The sequence below is a fragment of the Oncorhynchus nerka genome, linkage group LG2 (assembly GCF_034236695.1).
Source record: "Oncorhynchus nerka isolate Pitt River linkage group LG2, Oner_Uvic_2.0, whole genome shotgun sequence".
Lineage (NCBI taxonomy): Eukaryota > Metazoa > Chordata > Actinopteri > Salmoniformes > Salmonidae > Oncorhynchus > Oncorhynchus nerka.
This window is the reverse complement of record NC_088397.1, coordinates 34,691,759-34,716,343: the sequence shown is the minus strand read 5'-3', so window position 1 is coordinate 34,716,343 and position 24,585 is coordinate 34,691,759. Positions and strand designations below refer to the sequence as shown.

At 42.3% G+C, this 24,585-nt stretch overlaps 1 protein-coding gene across 3 annotated transcripts in view; it reads left to right on the top strand.

Moving 5' to 3' along the window:
- The window catches only part of LOC115134678 (N-chimaerin-like), a 28,149-nt gene extending 6,813 nt beyond the window's left edge, over window positions 1-21,336 (top strand). For all 3 annotated transcript variants that reach the window (XM_029668873.2, XM_029668880.2, XM_029668887.2), the window contains 10 exons: window positions 708-739; window positions 848-961; window positions 3,097-3,385; window positions 12,763-12,840; window positions 13,822-13,906; window positions 16,014-16,187; window positions 16,383-16,460; window positions 16,797-16,934; window positions 17,054-17,159; window positions 20,446-21,336. In XM_029668873.2, coding sequence (XP_029524733.2) covers window positions 708-739; window positions 848-961; window positions 3,097-3,385; window positions 12,763-12,840; window positions 13,822-13,906; window positions 16,014-16,187; window positions 16,383-16,460; window positions 16,797-16,934; window positions 17,054-17,159; window positions 20,446-20,617 — 1,266 coding nt within the window. In that variant the 3' untranslated portion in view covers window positions 20,618-21,336. The remainder of the gene's footprint in view (window positions 1-707; window positions 740-847; window positions 962-3,096; window positions 3,386-12,762; window positions 12,841-13,821; window positions 13,907-16,013; window positions 16,188-16,382; window positions 16,461-16,796; window positions 16,935-17,053; window positions 17,160-20,445) is intronic.
- The last annotated feature ends 3,249 nt before the right edge of the window (window positions 21,337-24,585 follow it).

The window sequence follows — 24,585 nt, the reverse complement described above, 5'->3', positions numbered from 1 at the left end:
AATTCATAAAAAATCCTACAATGTGATTTTCTGGATTCTTTTTTTCTCAATTTGTCTGTCATAGTTGACGTGTACCTATGATGAAAATTACAGGCCTCATCTTTTTAAGTGGGAGAACTTGCACAATTGGTGGCTGACTAAATACTTTTTTGCCCCACTGTGTATGTATGTATGTATGTATGTATGTATGTATGTATGTATGTATGTATGTATGTATGTATATATATATAATGCTGCCATTGCACTTCATAGCCAGTTGAATATATTAAAGAAAAGGCTTGCAAGAGTGTAATAAGGGATGCAAAAACAAATAATTCTAGCCGTCTCACGGAGTATTATTACATTCCGGCTTGGCCAGCCCCTTGATGGACACCTGTGCATGCTAGCATTGTCTCTGACCATGGTGCTTATCCAGTGACCTTCCTCTGAAACACCTAGATGGTGGGCATTAGATCCTATTTTAAGTTTGCTATATGTCTTCACAGTAGTCAAGTCGCATTGCATACGGTGGATAATTCTTTATTTTATCTTCCATGATGTTGAGTTGTGTCCTACGGAATGCATCCCAGTGTTATAGCTGATGCAAGGAAAGTACTATTGCGGTGACTTAGTTCTCCTCTGGTTAACCTTCCAACCTTCACAATCCGAAAACCAGATGTCTATTTTTCTTGATTTACTTATCAATGGAATATTCTATTTATTTTCAGGTGGATAACCGGCCCAAATACTATGGGAGAGAGTAAGTTGGATTATTTCAATGTAGAATTTATATACAAAACTAGTCATTGCTGTAGTTTTTTTTAATCCAGTCTGCATCTGTATTTCCAATGTTCTGTCTTCTCCCCAGGTACCATGGGATGATCTCCAGAGAGGAGGCTGACCAGCTGCTGAGTGTGGCAGAGGGGAGTTACCTCATCAGAGAGAGCCAGAGGCAGCCTGGGACCTACACACTGGCCCTACGGTTAGGCACACGCACACCATTTCTACAGATAGATTTTCCAAACAGTGTGATGCATGACTTCTTTTGATTAGTTTAGAATTTTTTGTAGTTACACCCCTTTTCCCCCCCAATTTTGAGATTTACAATTGGTAGTTTGTCTTGTTCCATCACTTCAACTCCTCTACGGACTCGGGAGAGTTGAAGGTCGAGAGCCATGCGTCCTCCGAAACACGATCCTGCCAAGCCGCACTGCTTCTTCACACACTGCTGGCTTAACCCGGAAGCCAGCCGCACCAATGTGTCTGAGGAAGAAACACCTTTCAGCTGGTGACCTCAACATCTAAGCCATTTGGTGGGGGTGGTTCTACTAAGCTAACATATGGAATTGCTTTAAGATGATCATTTATCTTTTTGATTTTGAATTTTAAGAACCCTTTAGGTACGCATATATACATATATACTAAAGTATGTGGACACCCCTTCAAATGAGTGGATTAGGCTATTTCCGCCTCACCCGTTGCTGGCAGGTGTATAAAATCGAACACACAGCCATGCAATCTCCTTAGAATAACATTGGCAGTAGAATGGCCTTACTTAAGAGCTCAGTGACTTTTACATGGCACCGTCATAGGATGATATGAATCACCAGGAAAATAAACATTGAATGATGTAGAGTGTAGAGTGTAGATGTAGAATGATGTGAACATAGGTTGTATGAGCAGCATTGATCAGCTTCTCTCAGCTGTTAAGTGTTGTATTTCCTATGCACTGGGGCCTGACTAAATGTAATTATTTATCCAGATCATTTTCCTTGAAACTGCTGTGATGAAAATGTTGATTTCTTGTATTTATTGAGGTCAGCCAAGTTGTGCTTCTAGTGTCAATCTGCCACTCTGTGCATTGCTTCGCTTATGTGTTTGCCTCTGCGACAGAGGAGTATACCTTCCTCTGTCGCAGATGTCGTTAGCGTGGTAAATCTAATGCACAGTGTATTCCCAGGTCTGGGCTCTGTCCTTGAAGCCAGTGAGAGGGCTGCCCAGTGTTTCTTTTTTTTCATAATCCCCAAGTCTGAGGCTTCCCTCAAACCCTTTCTGTCCCATATCTCATTTGGTCTCGTTAAAGCAGATCGGCAGAGGTGATGAATGTTTTTGGCTCTGATTTTGTGTTTTTAAAACTAGGCCAGCGTTTGAAATTCTCATGTGAAAATTCATTGTTTTCCAAACAAGCAATGAGGTTTTGAAATGCAAATAAACTGCATTTCTTCCTCCTGTATATCTTTCTTTTCTCTCTGCTTAAGTGTCTCACCTTTGCTGATTCTTTGCTATAATTGCTTTCCATAAATATAATCACCTTTGTAAGGATGGCTGGAAAATGGTTGTCCAACAATGGGCATCCTTGGATCTGAATTTGGAAGGGTTAGGTAATGAACTTTGCATCTGGTTAGTATTGGAGTAAGAATTCTTAGCTAGTTAGTTTACGATGTCTCCTGAGTTATTTGTGCTGGTTTGTGTTTTTCTTTTCACACAGGAACACTTTCTTCTCTTCGCCAACTATCTCCCTTTATTTCTCATTGACAGATGAGGTTGAAATATTGGTCTCTTGCATCTACCCAATGATGAAGAATTCCTTGCATTTACCCAATGATGAAGAATTCCTTGCATTCTTCTGGCTCATGTTGTGCACAGTGATTGGATTTGCTGTCCGTACAGAGTGTAATGGTTGGCGCTTTTGCAGCATGCACATCTGAGAGGCCTTTTTCCTGTGAGATGAGGAATTTTGTTAGCATTCACTATACACTTAATGTATTGATCAGCTCTAATAAAGGTCACCATTATTTATAACCACTATGTGCAGGGAAGAAATGATTTGATCTAGCAGTCATTACTGGATATAAAAAGCTTTTTTAGCATGATTTAATTTGGTTTTCCACTGATCCAGGGTACGAGGAAGGAGAGGCAGGCAAAGTTTTTTTTAATGCTTTTAAGGTCGGCTCTTCATCCTAGGATTTCCCCCCCCCCCCCCCCAGCTGTACGGCCTCCTCCTTATGCTTCCCACTTGAGACGATGTAAAAACACTCTCCTACCCATAGAAACTGATTCTCACTAATTTCCCTCCCCCTTCCCTTTTCCTCTTTCCCCCCTATATCCTGAACCCAGCTTTGGAAATCAAACCAGGAACTTCCGTCTCTACCGTGATGGGAAACACTTTGTTGGGGAGAAGCGCTTTGAGTCCATCCACGACCTTGTGACAGATGGGCTGATCACGCTCTACATCGAGACCAAGGCAGCAGAGTACATCGCTAAGATGACCATCAACCCAATCTATGAGCACATTGGCTACACAACACTCAACAAGGAGCCCACGCTGAAGAAACACTTGCCTGTGTGCCAGGAGGTTCCTGATGGGCCTGCGCCACAGGGAGAGCTAGGTGACGAGGAGAAAGGGGTAAGGAACACTCTCACTGTCCTAAAAATGTCAGCCTTTTACTGTACTGGAAAAGGAAACAAATGGAGCAGATGCTGAAATGAATGCAATGTGAAAACCAGGCAGAAGTGAATGTTTTCCATGTCAAGAAATTCCAGCTCTACTATTCTAATGTGCAGAAAGTTGGTAGCACTGCTCTTGTTGCTCACCAAAAGAAGATAGACAGAATTTTTTTAGATGCATAGCCAGAATTTTTTTAGATGCATCCTGAGATCCGTTTTTAACACTTCATGCTATTGAACGGAACTTTGTCGTTTTGTGATTCATGGAACCTGGATTTGCTGGCGTGTGGTTGTGTACAGTGCGTTCTGAAAGTATTCAGACCCCTAGACTTTTTCCACATTTTGTTACTTTTACAGCCTTATTCTAAAATTGATTAAATCATTTTTTCCCCTCATCAATCTACACACAATAAATACCACAATATGAAAATGTAAAAACAGGTTTTTATTTATTTATTTGCAAATGTGTTAATATTTTTTAAAAACATACCTTTTTACACAAGTATTCAGACACTTTGCTATGAGACTCGAAATTGAGTTCAGGTGCATCCTGTTTCCATTCATCATCCTTGATGTTTCTACAACTTGGAGTCCACCTGTAGATACATTCAACTGGTTACATTATTTGGAAAGGCTCACTCCGGTCTAAATAAGGTCCCACAGTTGACCGTGCATGTCAGAGCAAAAACCAAGCCATGAGGTCGAAGTAATTGTCCGTAGGGCACTGAGACGGGCACAAATCTGGGGAAGAGTATCAAAAAATGTCTACAACATTGAAGGTCCCCAAGAACACACTGGCCTCCTTTATGCTTAAATGGAGTAAGTTTGGAACCATTAAGATACTTCCTAGAGCTGGCCAAACGGGGCAATTGGGGGAGAAGGGCCTTGGTCAGGTGACCAAGAACCAGATGGTCACTCTGACTGTGCTCCAGAATTCTTCTGTGGAGATGGAACCTTTCAGAATGACAACCATCTTTGCAGCACTCCACCAGTCAGTCCTTTATGGTAGTGCCCAGACAGAAGCCACTCCTTAGTAAATGGTACATGACCGCCACTTGGAGTTTGCCAAAAGCCACCTAAAGGACTCTCAAAACTCCGTTGGAGTTTTTAAAATAAATTAGCAAAAATGTTTAAACCTTTTTTTGCTTTGTCATTATGGGGTATTGTGTGTAGATTGAGGAAAAAACAACTAATCCATTTTAGAATAAGGCTAACGTAACGAGATGTGGAAAAAGTCAAGGGGTCTGAAAACTTTCCGAATGCACTGCATGTACACACAAACTGAACAAAAATATAAATTCAATTCTCGTCCAAAAAGTTGACTATATTTTGATATAAAAGCACCTGGATGATCATCAAAACTCTTGGAAGAATGTTCTATGGACAGGAGTCAAAAGTGGTGAAATGGGCCCTATTTATCCCTGGCACAAACCAACACTGCATTCCACAGTAAGAATCTTATACAAACGGTCAAGCATGGTTGTGGTAGTGTGACAGTTTGGGGTTGCTTTGCTGCCTCAGCGCTTGGACGACTTGCCTTAATAGAAGACATCATGAATTATTCTTTGTATCAGAGAATTCTGCAGGAGAATGTTAGGGCATCAGTCTGTGAACTGAAGCTGAAGCACAGCTGGGTCATGCAGCAAGGCAATGATCCAAAACATACAATCAAGTCTACATGAAAATGGTTAAAAGTAACACATTTTAAGTTTTGGAATGGCCTAGTCAAAGTGGAGATCTAATCCCAATTGCGATATTGTGGCAGGACGTGAAACGAGCAGTTCATCATTGAAAACCCACAAATGTCACTGAGTTAAAGCAGTCCTGGATGCAGAGGTTGGCCAAAATTCCTCCAAAGCGATGTAAGAGACTGATCATCTACTACAGGAAGGATTTGGTTAGTCATTGTTGCTATAGGTGGCACAGTCAGTTGAGTGTAAGGGGGCAATTATACTGAACAAAAATATAAATGCAACAATTTTAGTTTTACAGTTCATATAAGGAAATAATTCAAATAAATTAGTCCCTAATCCATGGATATCACAGATGTCTTAAAAAAAAAAAAGGTAGGGGCATGGATCAGAAAACCAGTCAGTATCTTGTGTGACCACCACTTGTGTTGCGCTGCATGAGACATCTCCTTCACAAAGAGTTGATCAGGCTGTTGATTGTGACCTGTGGAATGTTATCCCACTCCTCTTCAATGGCTGTGCGAAGTTTCTGAATATTGTCGGGAACTGGAACACGCTGACGTACTCATCGATCCAGAGCAACCCAAACATGCTCAATGGATGACGTTCTGGTGAGTATGCAGACCTGGAAGAACTGGGACATTTTCAGCTTTCAGGAATTGTGTGAAGATCCTTGCAACATGGGGCTATGCATTATTATACTGAAACATGAGGTGATGGTGGCGGATGAATGGCACAACAATGGGCTTCAGGGTCTCATCACGGTATTTCTGTGCATTCAAGTTGCCATCGATAAAATGCAATTGTGTTCATCGTCCGTTGCTAATACCATAACCCCACCGCCACCATGGGGAAGCGTTGACATCAGTGAACCCCTGATCGTAATTCTTTGGCAAAAGCTCTGGTGAATATTGCTACAGTCAGCATACCAATCCCCCCCCCCTCCTCAAAACTTTAGATGTGTAATGATCATGCTGTTTAATCAGCTTCTTGATATGTCACACCTGTCAGGTGGATGGGTTATCTTGGCAAAGGAAAAATGCTCACTAACAAAGATGTAAAAAAATCTGTGCACAAACTTTGAGAAATAAGCTTTTTGTGTTTTGAAATTTCAGCAGTGGATAGATGGCAGCATTCGCACAAAACTGAAAGTGTGAACCACTGCATTTAACCACGGTAAAGGGACTGGAAACAGAGGCAAATATAGACAGAGGCAGAAAGACATTACAGGGACTAAGTGAAGTTGCAGTTCAACTGCTCTGACACAAGACTCATGTGACAGGGACTTAAAACAATCATCGATTTGTAAAGGGAAAACCAGCCACGTTGCGGACACTGATGCCTCACTTCCAGACCCGTTAACACCTTTTTTGCCTGTTTCGAGGAAAATGACACTGACCCATTGACGTATGCCTCCACTGCTTATGAGGACTGAGGGCTCCCAATCTCTGTAGGTGACGCGAGTAGGATCTTCAAGCATGTTAACACTCGCAAGGCTGCCAGCCCAGATGGCATACCAAGCCGTGTCCTCAGAGCATGCACAGACCAACTGGCTGGAGTGTTAACGGACATTTTCAACCTCTCACCATCCCAGTCTATCATCTGCACTTCAACAGGGCCACCGTTGTTCCTGTACCCAAGCAAGCCAAGGCAACTGCACTAAATTACTATCGTCCCGTAGCGCTCACTTTTGTGGTGCTTTGAAAGGCTAGTCAAGGACCATATCACCTCCACCTTACCCGACACCCTTGACAGACTACAATTTGCATACCGCCCCAACATTTCTAAGGACGACGCCGTCGGCGTTGGACTGCACACTGCCCTATCCCACCTGGACAAGAAAAATACCTATGCTGTTTGGTGTTAAAAGGTGAGCAGTAGTCATAGTGCCCTAACTGAATTAAAATGTTCTGGACCCCATGAAGAGTACACCAGCTTAATTAGGGATGTATATTAAATATAAATTCCCCCCCGCCCCAGGGGTGTGTGCTCAGCCCCCTCCTGTACTCCACTTTTCACCCCTGACTGTGTGGCAACTCGATCATCATGTTTGTTGACGACTTGACAGTGGTAGGCCTGATTACCAACAACCACGAGACAGCTTACAGGGAGGAAGTTAGAGCCCTGGTGGAGTGGTGCTAGGAAAATAACCTCTCCCTCAACAAAACAAAGGAGCTTATTGTGGAATATAGGAGACGATGGAGCCGCAGTGGATAGGTTCAAAAGCTTCTAGTTAATTGGCGTGCACATCATAGAGGACCTGAAATTGTCTCGCCACACCAACATTGTGGTGAAGGAGCAACAGCACTACTAAAACCTCAGGTAGCTGAAGAAAATCTGCATGGCCCTCAAGACCCTAACAAACTTCTGGAGAGGCAGCATTGAGAGCATTATGTCAGGCTGCATCACCGCCTTGTCCGGCAACTACTCCGCCCTCAACTGCATGACTGTCCAAAGGGTAGGTGTGGACAGCCCTATGCATCACCGGGGCCATGCTGCCTGCCCTCCAGGACTACAGCACCCGGTGTCAAAGGAAGACCAAGAGGATCATCAAGGGCCTCAGCCAGGTGAGCCACAGACTGTTCACTCGTCTATTGTCAGACAGATGGAGACAGTACAGGTGCATTAAAACCGAGACTAAAAAACTGATTCTATTACTTGGCCTTCAGACAGTTGAACAGTCATCGCCAGCAGTCAGCTAGTAATCTCACACACCTCATACTCACGTGCACTTACACATCACATCAAATTCCTATATTAAGCAAACTAGATGGCACAATTTTCTTTTTTACTTACGTGCAGACAGGCACACTCCTTGGTCCATTTGACCAAATTCATATGCCCATGATTTTGGAATGAGATATTCGATGAGCAGGTGTCCATATTCTTTTGTTTTTCTAATATTTGTATCATTCACAACTAAAGTTGCCAAATAAATAACCTAGGGTATAGGACCAGTTTCAAATGATCATATGCGCACTCTCGCTCCAGAATGGGGGAAATATCCTTTCTATTTTATTCAGCTAAGTTCAATTATATTCTTCTTACTATAAAATACTATAAAATAATGGTAGTAGGCTAAATGCCTACTGTTGGACTGTCGTGGTCTGCATATAGATGCCTCATCTCATGATTCAGCCTCAAATGGATGTATGCAATACTTTTTTTGTTTTGTTTTACACCACTGAAGTTATCTAATGGTCATTCACTCGCTGACCTCCCCCAGCCTTCTTCTCCCTCCTCCCACTCTTCTCTCTCTATGTAGTTAAATGCCTATAATCATCCTAATGCAGGTTCTTTTTGAAGAGCCTGGACATAATCAACCCGGCAACCCCTCAATACAGACTGATAAGGTGGAGTCATGCGTCCTCCGAAACATGACCCGCCAGCCAGCTGCACCAAGGAGTCGCTAGAGCACGATGAGCCAATTATAGCCCCACCGGACGATGCTGGGCCAATTATGCGCAGTCCTATGGGACTGCCGGCCACAGCATGAACCCGGGTCTGTAGTAAAGCCTCTAGCACTGCGATGCAGCGCCTTAGACCGCTGCGCCACTCGGGAGGCCTGAATTAAAGGTGATTTTTATTGAGAATAATAACACAACTCACTCCTTGAGTTGCTATGGTGTGTACTAGTGGCCTCTTCTGATACACGATCAATCTTGGCAGTATTTTTCTGTCTGTCCCATGGTAGCTTTAACAGGCTATGTATACAGAGGACACTATCAAGATCACTCAATATCCTTTCTGCATTTTCCCTTCAGGGAAGACCGTCTAATCATGATTGTTAGTGCTTTCTATAGAGTGAGGTCAAAGTATTTAGTGACTTTTTTTGGTGATTTTGGCTCTGTACTCCAGCACTTTGGATTTTTTTTTATTATACAATGACTGGTTAGTCAATACTGTCAACTTGAATTTGATGGTATTTTCATCCATATCATATTTTCATCCACATTAAGTACGTGCCCCACCTCCCCCATTTTAGGGAACCAAAAGTATTTGTACAAATTCACTTGTGTATTAAAGTATTCAAAAGTTTACTATTTTGTCCCATATTCCTATCACACAATCAATCTTGTGACTCTTGTTGGATGCATTTGCAGTTTTTTTGGGGCTTGTTTTAGGTTTTGTGCCCAATATAAATGAATGCTAAATAATGTATTGTCATTTTGGAGTCACTTTTATTGTAAATAAGGAAAGAATGTTTCTGAACACTTCTGCGTTAATATAGATGCTACCATGATTACACATAATCCTGAATGAATCTTGAATATTGATGAGTGAGCAAGTTTGAGGCATAAATATCATTCCCCCCCAAAAATGCAAACCTCTCCTGTTGTTGGTCATGGCATTTCTTGGGGGTATGATATTTATGCCTCAAACTTTCTCAATCGTCATTTTTCACAATTCATTCAGGATTATCCGTAATCATGGTAGCATCCACATGAATGCATAAGTGTTCAGAAACATATTCTATTCTTATTTACAATAAAAGTGACTCAACTGACGCAGTACATAATTTACCATTACTCTTGTGCACAAAATAATCCGAAAAACAACCAAAACAAACTGCAAATGCATCTTAAGAAGTTTGTAATGTCACAAGCTTGTTGTTATTGTCATTGCATGCTAGGAATTATGGGACCAAATACGAAGCTTTTGACTACTCAAAGAAGTGAATTTATCCAAATACTTTTGGTTTCCTAAAATGGGCTATGTACCAAAAGTGCTGTAATTTAATTTATATTTCTATGTCATTTCTATGGATGAAAATTCCTTCGCCTTCACCTTATTAACCTCAGTCATAGGATTTAAAATTATACAAAGTACTGGAGTACAGAGCCAAAACAACAAAAAATGTCACTGCCCAAATACTTTTGGACCTCACCACCAAGAGAGTGCTACACACACAGAGGGTTCAAGATGGTGGTGGTGAGAGGGAGATGCAGAGAGTGTGAGGGTAAGATGCAATCGGGCAAATTTAGAAGTAAGGATAAAAGGTGAAGGGGAGAAATCTTTCCATTTCTCAGAGCCTCTGTGAACCTCAGGCAAGTCTGGGCCTGATTTTAAGTCCGATGGCTGCTGTTATCTATCCCTTTATGTTCTGTACATATTGTTAACAGTCCTGAGCTGCAGGCAGAGACCAGCTTCTACAATCATGATCTGTACCCCACTTTCTGCTACTTGGATCTATCCACAATCATGCACTTTTCCAGCTTACAGTGCATTCGGAAAGTATTCAGACCCCTTGATTTTTACACATTTTGTTACGTTACAGCATTTTGCAAATGTATTACAAATAAAAAAACGAAATACCTTCGTTACATAACTATTCAGACCCTTTGCTATGAGACTCAAAATTGAGCTCAGGTGCATCTTGTTTCCATTCATCATCCTTGATGTTTCTACAGCTTGATTAGAGTCCGCCTGTGGTAAATTCTATTGATTGGACATGATTTGGAAAGGCACACTTCTGTCTAATATAAGGTCCCACAGTTGACCGTGCATGTCAGAGCAAAAACCAAGCCATGAGTTCGAAGGAATTCTCCGTCGAGCTCCGAGAAAGGATTGTGTCAAGGCACAGATCTTGGGAAGGATACCAAAAAGTGTCTGCAGCATTGAAGGTTCCCAAAAACACACTGGCCTCCATTATTCTTGAATTGAAGAAGTTTGGAACCACCAAGATTCTTCCTAGAGCTGGCTGGCTCGCCAAACTAAGCAACCAGGGGAGAAGGGCCTCTGTAGAGATGGGATAACCTTCCAGAAGGACAACCACCTCAGTAAAAGGCACATGGCAGCCCGCTTGGAGGTTGCCAAAAGGCACCTAAAGGATGAAACCAAGATTGAATTCTTTGGCCTGAATGCCAAGTATCACATCTGGAGGAAACCAGGCACCAACCCTACGGTGAAGCATGGTGGCGGCAGCATCATGCTGTGGGGATGTTTTTCAGCGGCAGGTACTGGGAGACTAGTCAGGATCGAGGGAAAGATGAACGGAGGGGAATACAGAGCTCCTTTATGAAGAGCGCTCAGGGCCTCCGACTGGGGCAAAGGTTCACCTTCCAACAGGTCAACGATGCTTAGCACCCAGCCAAGACAGCACATGAGTGGCTTCGGGACAAGTCTCTGAATGTCCTTGAGTGGCCTACCCAGAGCCTGGACTTGATCAAAGATCTCTGGAGAGACCTGAAAATAGCTGTGCAGCGACGCTCCCCATACAACCTGACAGAGCTTGAGAGGAGAATGCAGAGAAGAATGAGAGTAACTCCACAAATACAGGTGTGCCAAGCTTGTAACGTCACACCCAAGAAGACTTGAGGCTGTAATTGCTGCCAAAGGTGCTTCAACAAAGTAAAGGGTCTGAATACTTATGAAAATGTTATTTAAAAAAAAAAATATATATATATATATTATGCATTTGCAAAAATGTCTTAACCTGTTTTTGCTTTGTCATTATGTGGTATTGTGTGTAGATTGATGAGGGGGGGAAAATGATTGAATCAATTTTATAATGCGGTTGTAACGTAACAAAATGTGGAAAAAGTCAAGGGGTCTGAATACTTTCTGAATGCACTCTATAACAAGTAATGTGTACTATAATTTTTGTAAATGGCTGTTATGAAAACATGCAGATCCTATATAGTTTTACTCTGGAAGCTACAACCATGTAGGACTAAGTTGTCTGAAAGTGAAATCAATTGCGCCATATCCTAACATGTTGGGAATTGTAATGATTTTTTATTTTCTTCTGTATGTGGTTTTTATGAGCATTAATCTGAAAGCTAGTCTCTCAACCCTGGAGCTACAGTGACATTGAGCTGTATTGTAGGATTGAGCTCTCTCTCCCTCTGCCTGTGGGGTAATAGGAATATACTATAGCACTGTTGATAAAGCCGAGCCTGTTCTTTTCTCTGATTGGCTTATTCTCAATGTGACATTTAAATTCAGCAGTGACTACCCAATGCTCCACCTGCTTTCACTCGCTCGCTCTCTCTCTTGCTCCCCCCCATGGCTGTCTTCACTCTGGGTTTTGTCTGTGCACCAGTGACAGTATCAGTGTCAACATGGAGAGGATAAACTTAGCAACACACCTCATCTGCATCGATGCACACAGTCAAGCCAGATCTTTTGAGGAGGAATCTCGTTTAGACACCCTGATCAGCACAGGATTAAGGACACAATTCTGTGGCACTGTAATTTTAAAGGAATACTCTTAACTACTTTTTTTTTCCTTCATTTTTTACGTTTCAGATCTTTGGATTCTTAGTGGATTTTACCTACTGCTTTCGTTGGGTTGTTTTGGTTTACCTGATGCGTTGATTTTAACGATACAAGCATCGGTGCTGAGTACAGGCTTGCGCTGAGCTGCTCCGAGTTCTTCTCTGTGAGCTTTGTCAGTCTTCCACATAGGCATCACATTAGCTGTTCTGAGAACTGGGAGAATTTCCCTTTTATTACCCACCCTTCATACCATCCAGGGAGTTGTCCATAGTCAGGGAAGGGAAGAAGTCTCTGGTACACGAGGCTAAGAAGGATGGGGGTGCAGAAGGACATTATGGCCACAGCCCTGGGTGAGGATGGGGTCAGGGACCCAGAAGCCCTTGCCACCTTCTGGCAACCTCTCAAACTGTTTGCCTATTCACAGCTCACCTCACTGGTCCGCCGAGCCACCCTGAAGGACAACGACCACGCGACCAAGTATGAGAAAGTCCACAATTTCAAGGTAAGACCTGAACCTGCCTGCTCAGCGCTTCTTACTTTTGCTCTTCTGCTCTTCTGCTCTTTCTTTTTCACTGCCTTTATAGTTGTTATATCACATTTGAGGTTGTTTGATTGGCATATTTTACATTTTTGGAATGACAGGGGGGAGAGAATTGCCGGTTTGTAAAAGATAAAAATCTATATTCTGATCGGCTTCTGACTAGTGAGCAGCATTTTGAGTAGTCATGAAGGAGGTGGGATTGTAGTCGTCCTCAGCAACTGATAGTGTAGTCTGACTGGCTACCGGACCTGTCGTGGGTAGCTCATATAAACTGGGAAAGGGAGACAGAACCTGACAGAACACAGCACTTAATCCCATTCTGTCCAGCCAGACGCTTAGGGACCCTCCAGCTGCATCTTGCCAACCACACCTCTTACCAGCCAAACATAGCAACCATCTTGTCCTAAAATAATCTCAGCCAGATATAATTTTACTAGAACATGTGAAAATAATACATTTTGTTTTGTGAGATTCTTTTTAATAACCAGACTGCTATAACACCAGTCATTTAGGTTTTGTCATTTGCACAAGATGCCTATCCTCCACGTTCCCATTCCCAAAATAACAATCTAAAACAAGGGGTCTGAGTCCACCATGCTTTTCACAGATAAATGATGAGCATTTCTGATTGGTCTAGCCATTACCAGGCAGAACTAGGCATTTGTTTGATGTAGTCCCTTTTTAGATATGTGATAATCCTGGCATTGTCAACCATGATACACACACACACACACACACACACTCCCACCACCGCCACTCTCCAACCCCCATTAAGGCCTGCCAGTCTGCTTTCTAGTGCTGCTTATCTCTCTCAGGGATAATTCCCAATTGGCTCCTTCCATGTGCGCAGGCTGTGGAGATCCAGACTAGTATGTCCATCTATCCTTCCATCCAGTAAAAAAAGTGACCATGTTTTCCATCCTCTCTTCCTCGCCCTTGCAGGTGCATACCTTCCGGGGACCCCACTGGTGTGAATATTGTGCCAACTTCATGTGGGGCCTCATCGCTCAGGGAGTTAAATGTGCAGGTAAAGGGAGGGTGAGAAGCAAACCGTGGTCTCTGCTTTGTGTTTTGTCTTTTAACACAGCTAGTTTGAACCAGGTTTCGAGGAGATGTCATATACAGCACCATACCAGTGTCTACAGGGCGTTCGTAAATTCAATCTGGTAATCTACTTGAGTTCAGAGCACTCTGGTTTGAGAGTGTCAGAGCAAAGAATAATTGATGAATTTAAGAACGACAAGTTGTGCCTGTTGATATGACAGGTGCCAGTAAATATTGGCTTAAAAAAACGAATTGAAATGTTGCCATTAAGTTAGTCACTAACCCTCTTGATAACACGAAAATAGACTAACCAGCTCAGCAAAGGTGAGTAAAATTAGTCAGTGAGCTGTTCTCTCATTTTTGTCTTTAAAGTAGCTAGTCAATGTTAGCCAGTTAGCTTGGATGCTTGACTGCCGTTATTAGACTTTTTTTAATTGAACCATTATTTTAGGGAAAACATTTGAAAACCTACAGTGCTTTTAGAAAGTATTCAGACCCCTTGACTTTTTCCACATTTTATTACGTTACAGCCTTATTCTAAAATGGATTAAATTGTTTACCCCATAATGTCAAAGAAAAAAATGGTTATTAGAAATCTTTGCAAATGTATTAAATCAAAAACTGACATTTAAATAAGGGTAGGCAACAACACATCTGCCACGCTGATCCTCAACACAGGGGCCCCTTGGGTGCGTGCTTAGTCCCCTCCTGTACTCCCTGTTCACCCACGACTGCGTGGCCAAACAGGACTCCAACACCATTTAATTTTGTTGACGACACAACAGTGGTAGGCCTGATTACTGTCAACAATGAGACTATAGGGATGAGGTCAGTGACCTGGCCGTGTGGTGCCAGGACAACAACCTCTCCCTTAATGTGAGCGAGACCAAGGATCTGATCATGGACTACAGGAAAAGGCGGGCCGAACAGGCCCCCGTGAACATCGACGGGGCTGTAGTGGAGTGGGTCGAGAGTTTCAAGTTCCTTGGACCACTATCATGGTCCAAACACACCAAGACAGTTGTGAAGAGTGCACGACAACACCTTTTCCCCATCAGGAGACTGAAAGTATTTGGCATAAGTCCCCAGATTCTCAAAAAGTTCTACAGCTGCACCATCGAAGCATCCTGACCCGGTTACATCACCGCTCGGCATCTGTCCGAGGCCCAGTACATCACTGGGGCCAAGCTTCCTGCCATCCAGGACCTCTACCAGGCAGTGTCAGAGGAAGCCCTTAAAAATTGTCACTCCAGCCACCCTGTTCTCTCTGCTACTGCACGGCAAATGGTACTGGAGTGCCAAGTCTAGGTCCAAGGGGCTTCTAAACAGCTTCTACCCCCAAGCCATAAGACTCCTGAACATCTAATGAAATGGCTTCCCAGACTATTTGCTTTGCCCATCTCCCCCTCTTTTACACTACTGCTACTCTCTGTTATCATCTATGCATAGTCACTTTAGTACCGGTGCCCTCGCACATCGACTCTACCTTTACCCCCTGTATATAGTCTCACTATTATTATTTTACTGCTGCTCTTTAATTACTTCTGACTTTTATTTCTTATTCTTATCCGTATTTTTTTAAACTGCGTTGTTGGTTAGGGGCTCGTAAGTAAGCTTGTTGTGTTCGGCGCATGTGACTAATACAATTTGATTTGCTCTATTTTTCAATGCCATTTTATGGGCAAATTGATCAGAGATCGCCACTGCAGACCTTAAGAAATGATGTGCATGATAGAGTGGGTTCTTACTATTGTATTTTTTTATTGATTTGAAGTAGTTGTCTAACTAATGTGTAATTGCTTTTTGCTCTTGTAGTACAGGGCTCCCTTCCAAATGAGGCTGGTCTCAATTGGACCCCCTGCCTAAATAAAGGTTACATAAAACATACACAAGTCATCTCCAATTGGAAAAGCAATCAGATTGGCATAACATTGAGGATGCGTTTATGCATTGTAACAGAATAATAGTTTTTAGTGCTGCCTGACATTTTAAATTGTGATAAGGATACTTTATTTAGGCAGGACTACCCTGCCTAAATAAAGGTTCAATTAAATGATACAGTATTATTGCTAATCTCTTTTTCTGCCCAGATTGCGGTTTGAATGTCCACAAACAGTGTTCCAAAATGGTGCCAAACGACTGTAAGCCTGACCTCAAGCATGTCAAGAAAGTATACAGTTGTGACCTTACAACCCTGGTAAAAGCCCACCATTCCAAGCGACCCATGGTGGTGGACATGTGCATACAAGAGATTGAGTCTAGAGGTGAGCGGTAGAAAATGACCAACTTGTGATGTTTTGTTTTTGCTATAGGGTTGTTATGGTTTCTGACATCCTCCAGTAACAATTTTCAAATTTCTGACAAGTAATGGAGAGGTATGAATTTGCACTGGTGTTAGTTTGATAAATGTAAAGCTGTTTAATTTGTCATTGTCTTTCTCTCCCGTTCTCTAACTGTAGGTGTTCAGTCTGAGGGCCTGTACAGAATCTCAGGCTTCAGTGACCTGATTGAAGATGTGAAGCTGGCTTTTGACAGAGGCAGGGACCTTTTTCCTTTGCCACTGTATCGCATTCTGCTTTCTGGGTGGGGCAGTCAGTGGGTATCAATTGGATTTAGGCCAAGGACTATTGTTGATATTGCTGCAAGATTGCGGGGACTAGGTTGGACAAGAACTGATTTAATTGGTAATGGCAGTTATCAAGTAAGGCCAATCGAGTGCCAACTGAGTTTATAATCTCTAGACCGGCTGCAAAGCCACAAAACAATAGAATTCTAAGTTCTCTTTTTGGATGCGTGCAACCGTTGTGGCATCTTTTAATGAACTGCCCCGTCTATAGATAAGTTTAAAAATTCTCCCTCTTGTCTCCCAATAGATGGTGAAAAGGCGGACATTTCTGTGAATGTGTATGAAGACATCAATATAATCACTGGCGCACTGAAACTGTACTTCAGGGATTTACCTATTCCTCTTATCACGTATGAAGCCTACCCAAGGTTCATGGAGGCAGCAAGTTAGTCCTTAACTTTAGCCTTTTTAATGAATATTTGTATTTGGACTTTTATTGGGTGTGTGTTATGGTTCCTATCCTGCAGACACTGACTGTGTGTTCATTTTTTTTTCGGATTCTAGAGATTACAGATCCAGACAAGCGGTTAGAGGCCCATCATGAAGCTCTGAAGCTGCTGCCACCTGCACACTGTGAATCGCTGTGTTATCTCATGGCCCACTTAAAGAGGTGAGACCAGATATTGTAGTATATTATGGTAAAACAGGCGTACAGTGCCTAGTCATTGAGTAGAGACGATGATTAGATTTACAGTCTATTAAAACTTAGTGATCGGCGTTGCAAATCATGCAGTGCCTTGTGTCAAGATCGCAAATTCTTGTAAATATAACTGCACTGTCAATTTACAGTAGCTATTACTGCAAAAAAATATGCTATTGTTTGAGTCCCTTAACAACCAAACACTTTTTTTCTCACCGCGATAGATTTCATAAATTCACCGCTGAAGGTGAAATGTTTACTTAAATCAGAGCAAGATTTCAGAATGTATCATCCAAAGGGTACCAGAGATAACATGAAGTGTCGTTTTGTTAGATAAAATCCTTTTTCATATCTTAGCATACACGATCGATTTTGTATTTCCGCTTGTTCAATTTTCAAAGAACAGAATCTATGAAAATCTAACCCTAAATATTGTTTCAACCAGTCAAATCACATTCGTATGTATTCCTCTAAGATCCTAGAACGTAACCAGACCTCACTATATCATTAGGGTTGTAGTATATTCTATAGGACACCAAATTTGGTCAGAAAGCGACGCCTTCATGGCACGCCAATGACACGGACGGTCTTCACTCGAACAACTTTGTCAAATAAGCACAATTGGGATCAAACAAAGCTAGTTAGATAGCCAATGAGCTGGGCTTTACGGGAGTATCCGAAACCCTGTATCTGTCGCAAAATGCAGCTGCTAACCTTGTGCGATAGCATGCCTTTTCCTTTTGGTGGAAGCACCTTTGACTGCCATTAGGATTTTTAAAATAGTTTTTTGGCTACAATTAAAAATGTATATTTGTAATTCTCACACCACTTTGCAATGAGCTGGAGGCAGTATGCGTTTTTAAAGCATATACTATAGCTAATTAATTGTTTGAAACCTGAGCATTTTACTACATAGTATGAGGCATGTTTTACCTTGTTTCAACATAGCCAAGGCAAAATCTCACCATATCAGGAGGCAATTATTTTATACAGACGTTGAAACTAGTAGCTTATTTCTTATTCTATTTTTATTTCAACTTTCTTTCATTTTCCATTAGCCAAATGCAAATTTGCATGTAGCCTACTGCCTTGTGCGTATTGCTGCGCCAATAATGTTAAGAAATAGTTTATCAACAGTTTAAGCTAAATGGTCTTGATCTGTTGTATCAGATACATTTTCTTTTTAAAATAATTCAAAATAGACTTCTGAAGCATGATTTGGCCACAGAGGATCATTGGCTTCAGTCGGAAGGAAAGGCAGCGAGTGCTGCAAATACCAAATAAATTGTTGATTTGCGACTGTCACTGAAAAGTAGAGGCCCAGCCAGGCATATTACAATATTTCTAAATTCAATCGCAGGAAAACACCGTTTGGAAAGCAAATGGCTATTGCTGTAAAGCGAACACAATGAAAAGACTAATCTGTCTTTTAGATATCAAAATGTTCATCTTAATTGAGCAAAGAACAGTAGTCCTATAGCATACCTTATTGGCAGCAGTGGAGACCATCGGCCATATGAATATGCGCACAGCGCATATTCACACTATCATTGTTGGGTCAGTCCCACTTAAGTTAGTTTTTTTTTGACAATAATTTCCTCCAGTTTAGATGGACGTCGTATTTGTGCATCCCCTTATCGTAGGCCTATTTCTATGGACAACGTTGTTGTTATTAATCGTCAGTTTCAGCAGAGTAGGCTACCCTGTAATCTGTCTTATTAAAAAAGGTTCTGCTAATGTCTCCAGTCATATAAGGTGTAGTAGAATTGCATGAAATGTGTTTTTCATGTGCAAAGAAAGAAGAAATGTATCTGATATAGCCCAGGCCTCTACACTATACTCGCTCAGCCATGCATTGATGGGTATTATTTTTTTTTGCAAACAGTGATTGATTCAGCCTACTATTTGTAATGTGATCTTACATCAGTCTTCAAATGTGTTGATGAATATTATTTTATATTATAAAGGTGCATTTTTATGGTGAAAATTTGCTTCCCCAAACTTATGGGACGGGTGCATTTCTCAAATGTAATTTAAATGAAAATGCTGCCGGTCAAACGTGTGGTGCCACATTTTCCTTACATTCCCTGGCATGCACGTATTTTGCAGCTCTGTTCCAGTGGAATCTAACAGCATCTTTATCTCACGTTGAATAGTTGATTCCTGCCATGTCAATTGATTTCTGCTGTTGTAGTATTTATAATAATATAATGAAATATAATACAATAAAAAATAACATTTTAAAATAACAATTTTCCATATGAATAACTAGAGTGAGAGGTTCCAAATTTTAATCCATCTCTGATAGTCTGTGCATCAATTCACTTTGTTTCTCTTGCCATTGTAAATTCAATCACCTCCTTCACCATCGTCATGATCATTATTCAGTTAATTCAAATTCAATCATGAACTGAGGAAAGACACATCAGGTGTTGGTACCAATGCTGTTTGTCTTGGCAATTAGGTTTCAAAAAATTCTTAAGTCTGAGAAAGAGGACGATGTTGCAGATTTATTTTAAAGGAGTGGCTGCAGTCCCGTCTTCTCTGCACCCCTCTTCCCGACGGCTAAAGGTCCGAAGCGTCTGCGCATGTGCTGGGTTCTCTACTTTGCACAGTCTCTGCTCTACTCGTTGAGCTGCCCAGAGAACATGCCACCCGGGCGAATGATACTTGTTTAATAAAGTTAGATCAAAGCTGAATCAATGTCTACAAGATCACATAATGATAGTATTAATGATAGTACAGTATAACATACTGTAAGACAAATAACATCACCTCATTTCTTATGAGATTTTCAGATGATTGTGCGAATGGTCACATTTTTCTCATGCTGCCAAAGAATCACATGCACGATGTGATTCGGATCTTCAGTTCTGGGGAAAAGGGATCCATGGGGGTGGGATCCGCAGCCTCTGCCTTATTTTAATGACAAAATCAAATGCCCGTCGGCCAATGGCGGTTCTATTGTTAAAATGTGTAAATACTTGTGAAGCAGCTTATTGTGTGACTTAAGGAAAATCTTAGAGGACAAATACTTATGCAATCAAGACGGACCTTTTTGTAAGTTATTATTATTAATTGTAGAGTTCATATTTTTTACTTGGAATTATATGTTAACAATAGCCAATAATTGGTTTGATGGTAGAAAACTAATTTGGACCTGAATGAGCATGTCAATGGCATCCAAAGGGGTTATTTTAGTTGTTGTTGCTGTTTCTCTCTCCTTGCCCTGACCCTTTCCTGTTCCTCTTTAAAGGGTAATCCAAAATGAGAAAGACAACCTGATGAATGCAGAAAACCTTGGCATTGTTTTTGGGCCCACCCTCATGCGGGCCCCAGACCTGGATGCGATGACGGCGCTCAATGACATCCGCTATCAGAGACAGGTGGTGGAGACGCTTATAAAGAACGAAGACATTCTGTTCTGAAAGGCGATTGATTAACAATGAAGGAATCTTAAATCATGAATAAGCGATGTACTCATCATTTAGAAAGGAGGAAGTGACAATGTTTTTAATGTTTTCCCTTTGTAAAACTAAGACTTGAATAATAATGCACCATTGTACATTCTCTTCCACTCTGTGAGCCCTGTCTGAAGAGATGTCTGTTGGGTTTGAATCACGTACCTTAGACTTGTCTTTTGCATGTTCACCCCCCCCCCCCCATTTGTGTCGGGGGTAATTGATGTAACACACATTCCTTTGGATAGTTAGTATGCGTCTTTGTTTTCAGATATTGTGTTACACCAAAGGGAGAGAGGACTCAACTTTATCTCTGACATTATAGTGTCTTTGACAGCATGGGCAGTGCCATTGATGTTACAACCCATAGGAATCCCCATCCAGTTGGCTACTTTTAATACTTTGAAATGGCGGAGGCATGGTGGATGCCCTCAATGGCAATGTCCATGCCAAAATGGGTTATATCCATGATGAGTCCTCTCTCTATGGGTCACAATCACTCATTAACTGCTCTCTCTGATCTTGTAGATGTGGCTCATTTGTTTCATGATGGGTTTATTCTTCCTGTGAATCACTAATGTACCTGGATGTAACATACTATCGGTTAAAAACCTTGTTTATTTTGTTTAATATTGTATGTTGTTCTTTTGTTCATTTAAAATAAATGCAATGGCATATTTATATAATTTCAGCCAGTATTTCTAAAAGTAGCCTAGCACTCACATGCCGTAACGGGTGCCTTAAATGTATTATGTTATATTAGCGGTGTGTCCCATGTACATCTGCACTTCATTTATATTATAATGGCGTGCCACACTATTGGCACTCACTGCCCCTATTGTCAGAGTATCCAATGTGCCCAAGTGATCAAGCCTCCCACTTTTACCTTGCAGCGTCATTGTATTGTGATTGTGCCTTTCAATGGTCCTATCAACATTGTCCACCCGCTTTGGTTGTTTGAAGTATCCCTTTATTCCTTGGTCAGACTATGGCACAAAACTTTTCTAGTTTAAAAAGTATAAATGGTACCAAGTAGCTCAATGGATGCAAAGTTGAGTCAGTCTGGTTTAATTTGAACCTAACTAACCAGTTTTATTACAATGGGATGCCCATCCACAGTGGATGGCCCATTATCAGGAAATGAAGTATGCTAAGCCTGTGACAAGGTCTGAGAGAGGGTTTTGTGCAAGCAGGATCAGCCATGTATCCCAATTTTGCAGAATCTTTGTCCCCATGTGCAGTTGCAAACCGTAGTCTGGCTTTTTTATGGCGGTTGGCATATTCCTTGCTGATCGGCCTTTCAGGTTATGTCGATTATAGTACTCGTTTTACTGTGGATATAGATACTTTTGTACCTGTTTCCTCCAGCATCTTCACAAGGTCCTTTGCTGCTGTTCTGGGAATGATTTGCAATTTTCGCACCAAAGTACGTTCATCTCTCGGAGATAGAACAAGTCTCCTTCCTGAGCAGTATAATGGCTGCGTGGTCCCATGGTGTTTATACTTGCGTACTATTGTTTGCAGAGATGAACGTGGTACCTTCAGGCATTTGGAAATTGCTCCCAGGGATGAACCAGACTTATTTTCTGAGGTCTTGGCTGATTTATTTTGATTTTCCCCTGATGTCAAGCATAGTCACTGAGTTCGAAGGTAGGCCTTGAAATACATCCACAGGTACACTTCCAATTGACTCAAATTATGTCAAATAGACTATCAAAATCAAATCAAGTGTATTTATATAGCCCTTTGTACATCAGCTGATATCTCAAAGTGCTGTACAGACACCCAGCCTAAAACCCCAAACAGCAAGCAATGCAGGTGTAGCAGCACGGTGGTTAGGAAAAACTCCCTAGAAAGGCCAAAACCTAGGAAGAAACAGAGAGGAACAGGGCTATGAGGGGTGGCCAGTCCTCTTCTGACTGTGCCGGGTGGAGATGTTCAAATGTTCATAATTGACCAGCAATGGTCAAATAATAATAATCACAGTAGTTGTCGAGGGTGCAGCAAGTCAGCACCTCAGGAGTAAAATGTCAGTTGGCTTTTCATAGCCAATCATTAAGAGTATCTCTACCACTCCTGCTGTCTCTAGAGTTAAAAACAGCAGGTCTGGGACAGGTAGCATGTCCGGTGAACAGGTCAGGATTCCATAGCCAAGGGCGGTTCGTTGCTCCAGAGCCTTTCCGTTCACCTTCACACTCCTGGGCCAGACTACACTCAATCATATGACCCACTGAAGAGTAACTTCTAAGTTGCCAACTTTGACACTAAAACAGGGGACCTTGCAAGCTTTGCTCTGGAACCAAATAAGATTGATTGCGTTTTTCCAAGATGCAGAGAAAGAGGAAAACGTCCAGGCAAAATGTCTCTTTGCTCATGGAATGAGGGTAGTGATAATGAATTTAGTGCAGCCTTTTATTTTTTTATTTTATTTTATTTATTTCACCTTTATTTAACCAGGTAGGCTAGTTGAGAACAAGTTCTCATTTGCAACTGCGACCTGGCCAAGATAAAGCATAGCAGTGTGAACAGACAACACAGAGTTACACATGGAGTAAACAATTAACAAGTCAATAACACAGTAGAAAAAAAAAATGGGCAGTCTATATACAATGTGTGCAAAAGGCATGAGGAGGTAGGCGAATAATACAATTTTGCAGATTAACACTGGGGTGATAAATGATCAGATGGTCATGTACAGGTAGAGATATTGGTGTGCAAAAGAGCAGAAAAGTAAATAAATAAATAAAAAAAACAGTATAAAAACAGTATGGGAATGAGGTAGGTGAAAATGGGTGGGCTATTTACCAATAGACTATGTACAGCTGCAGCGATCGGTTAGCTGCGCGGATAGCTGATGTTTGAAGTTGGTGAGGGAGATAAAAGTCTCCAACTTCAGCGATTTTTGCAGTTCGTTCCAGTCACAGGCAGCAGAGTACTGGAACGAAAGGCGGCCAAATGAGGTGTTGGCTTTAGGGATGAGATATGCTGTGCCAAGGATGATTCGCCGAACGTGGTTTTGGTTGCGCTCAAGCTGGTCAGAGTGCCTGAGTTTAGGAGTCACTGCCAGGACCGGCAGGGGAAGTGGGCCCGGTTCCTTCCCTGGGCGGAGTATGCCCAGAATTCACTTCGTCACTCCTCCACTGGGCTGTCACCCTTCCAGTGCGTCCCGGGGTACCAACCGGCCCTGGCTCCATGGACCCCGACCCAGAAGCTCCTGCAGAGGAGGTTTGGAACACTGCCCAGGTGAGGCTCCAACGCGCCATCTGCCGCCAGAAAGAGCAGACGGACCGCCACTGCAGGGAGGCTCCCGTGTTTCATCCTGGTGATCGCGTCTGCCTTCCACCAGGAACCTCCCCCTCTGCCTGACCTACCGGAAGCTGAGCCCCCGGTTTGTGGGGCCATGCAAATTCCTCCAGAGGATCAATGAAATAATGTACAAATTACAGCTCCCCACTAGAACTACCGTATCTCACCCTCTTTTCATGTTTCCCTCATCAGCATGGGGGTTTCTGGTCTCCTGGCTTATGCCATCTCCCACGACACCCCTCCACCTCCCCTGGACATCGAAGGAAGCCTGTCAGATGACGTCAGATCCCTCCTGGACTCCCAACGTCATGGGGGTCAGTTCCAGTATCTGGTGGACTGGGAGGGGTATGGTCCAGAGGAGTGCTGTTCGGCTTCCAGTGGATGACATTCTAGATCCCAACATCACCCGAGATTTCCACCTTCGCCGACCGGCCCGCTCCTCGCCTTCGGGGCCGTCCTCCTGTCGCTGGAGCCGCGCGTCGGTGGGGGTTCTATCACGTCTACTCCCGCTCTGGCACTCGATGTTGCCGGTCTACTAACCACCAGTCCTGGCAAACTATCATTACGTACACCTGCACCTCATTAGGCACACTTGGACTTCATCACTTCCACGATTACATTTACATTTA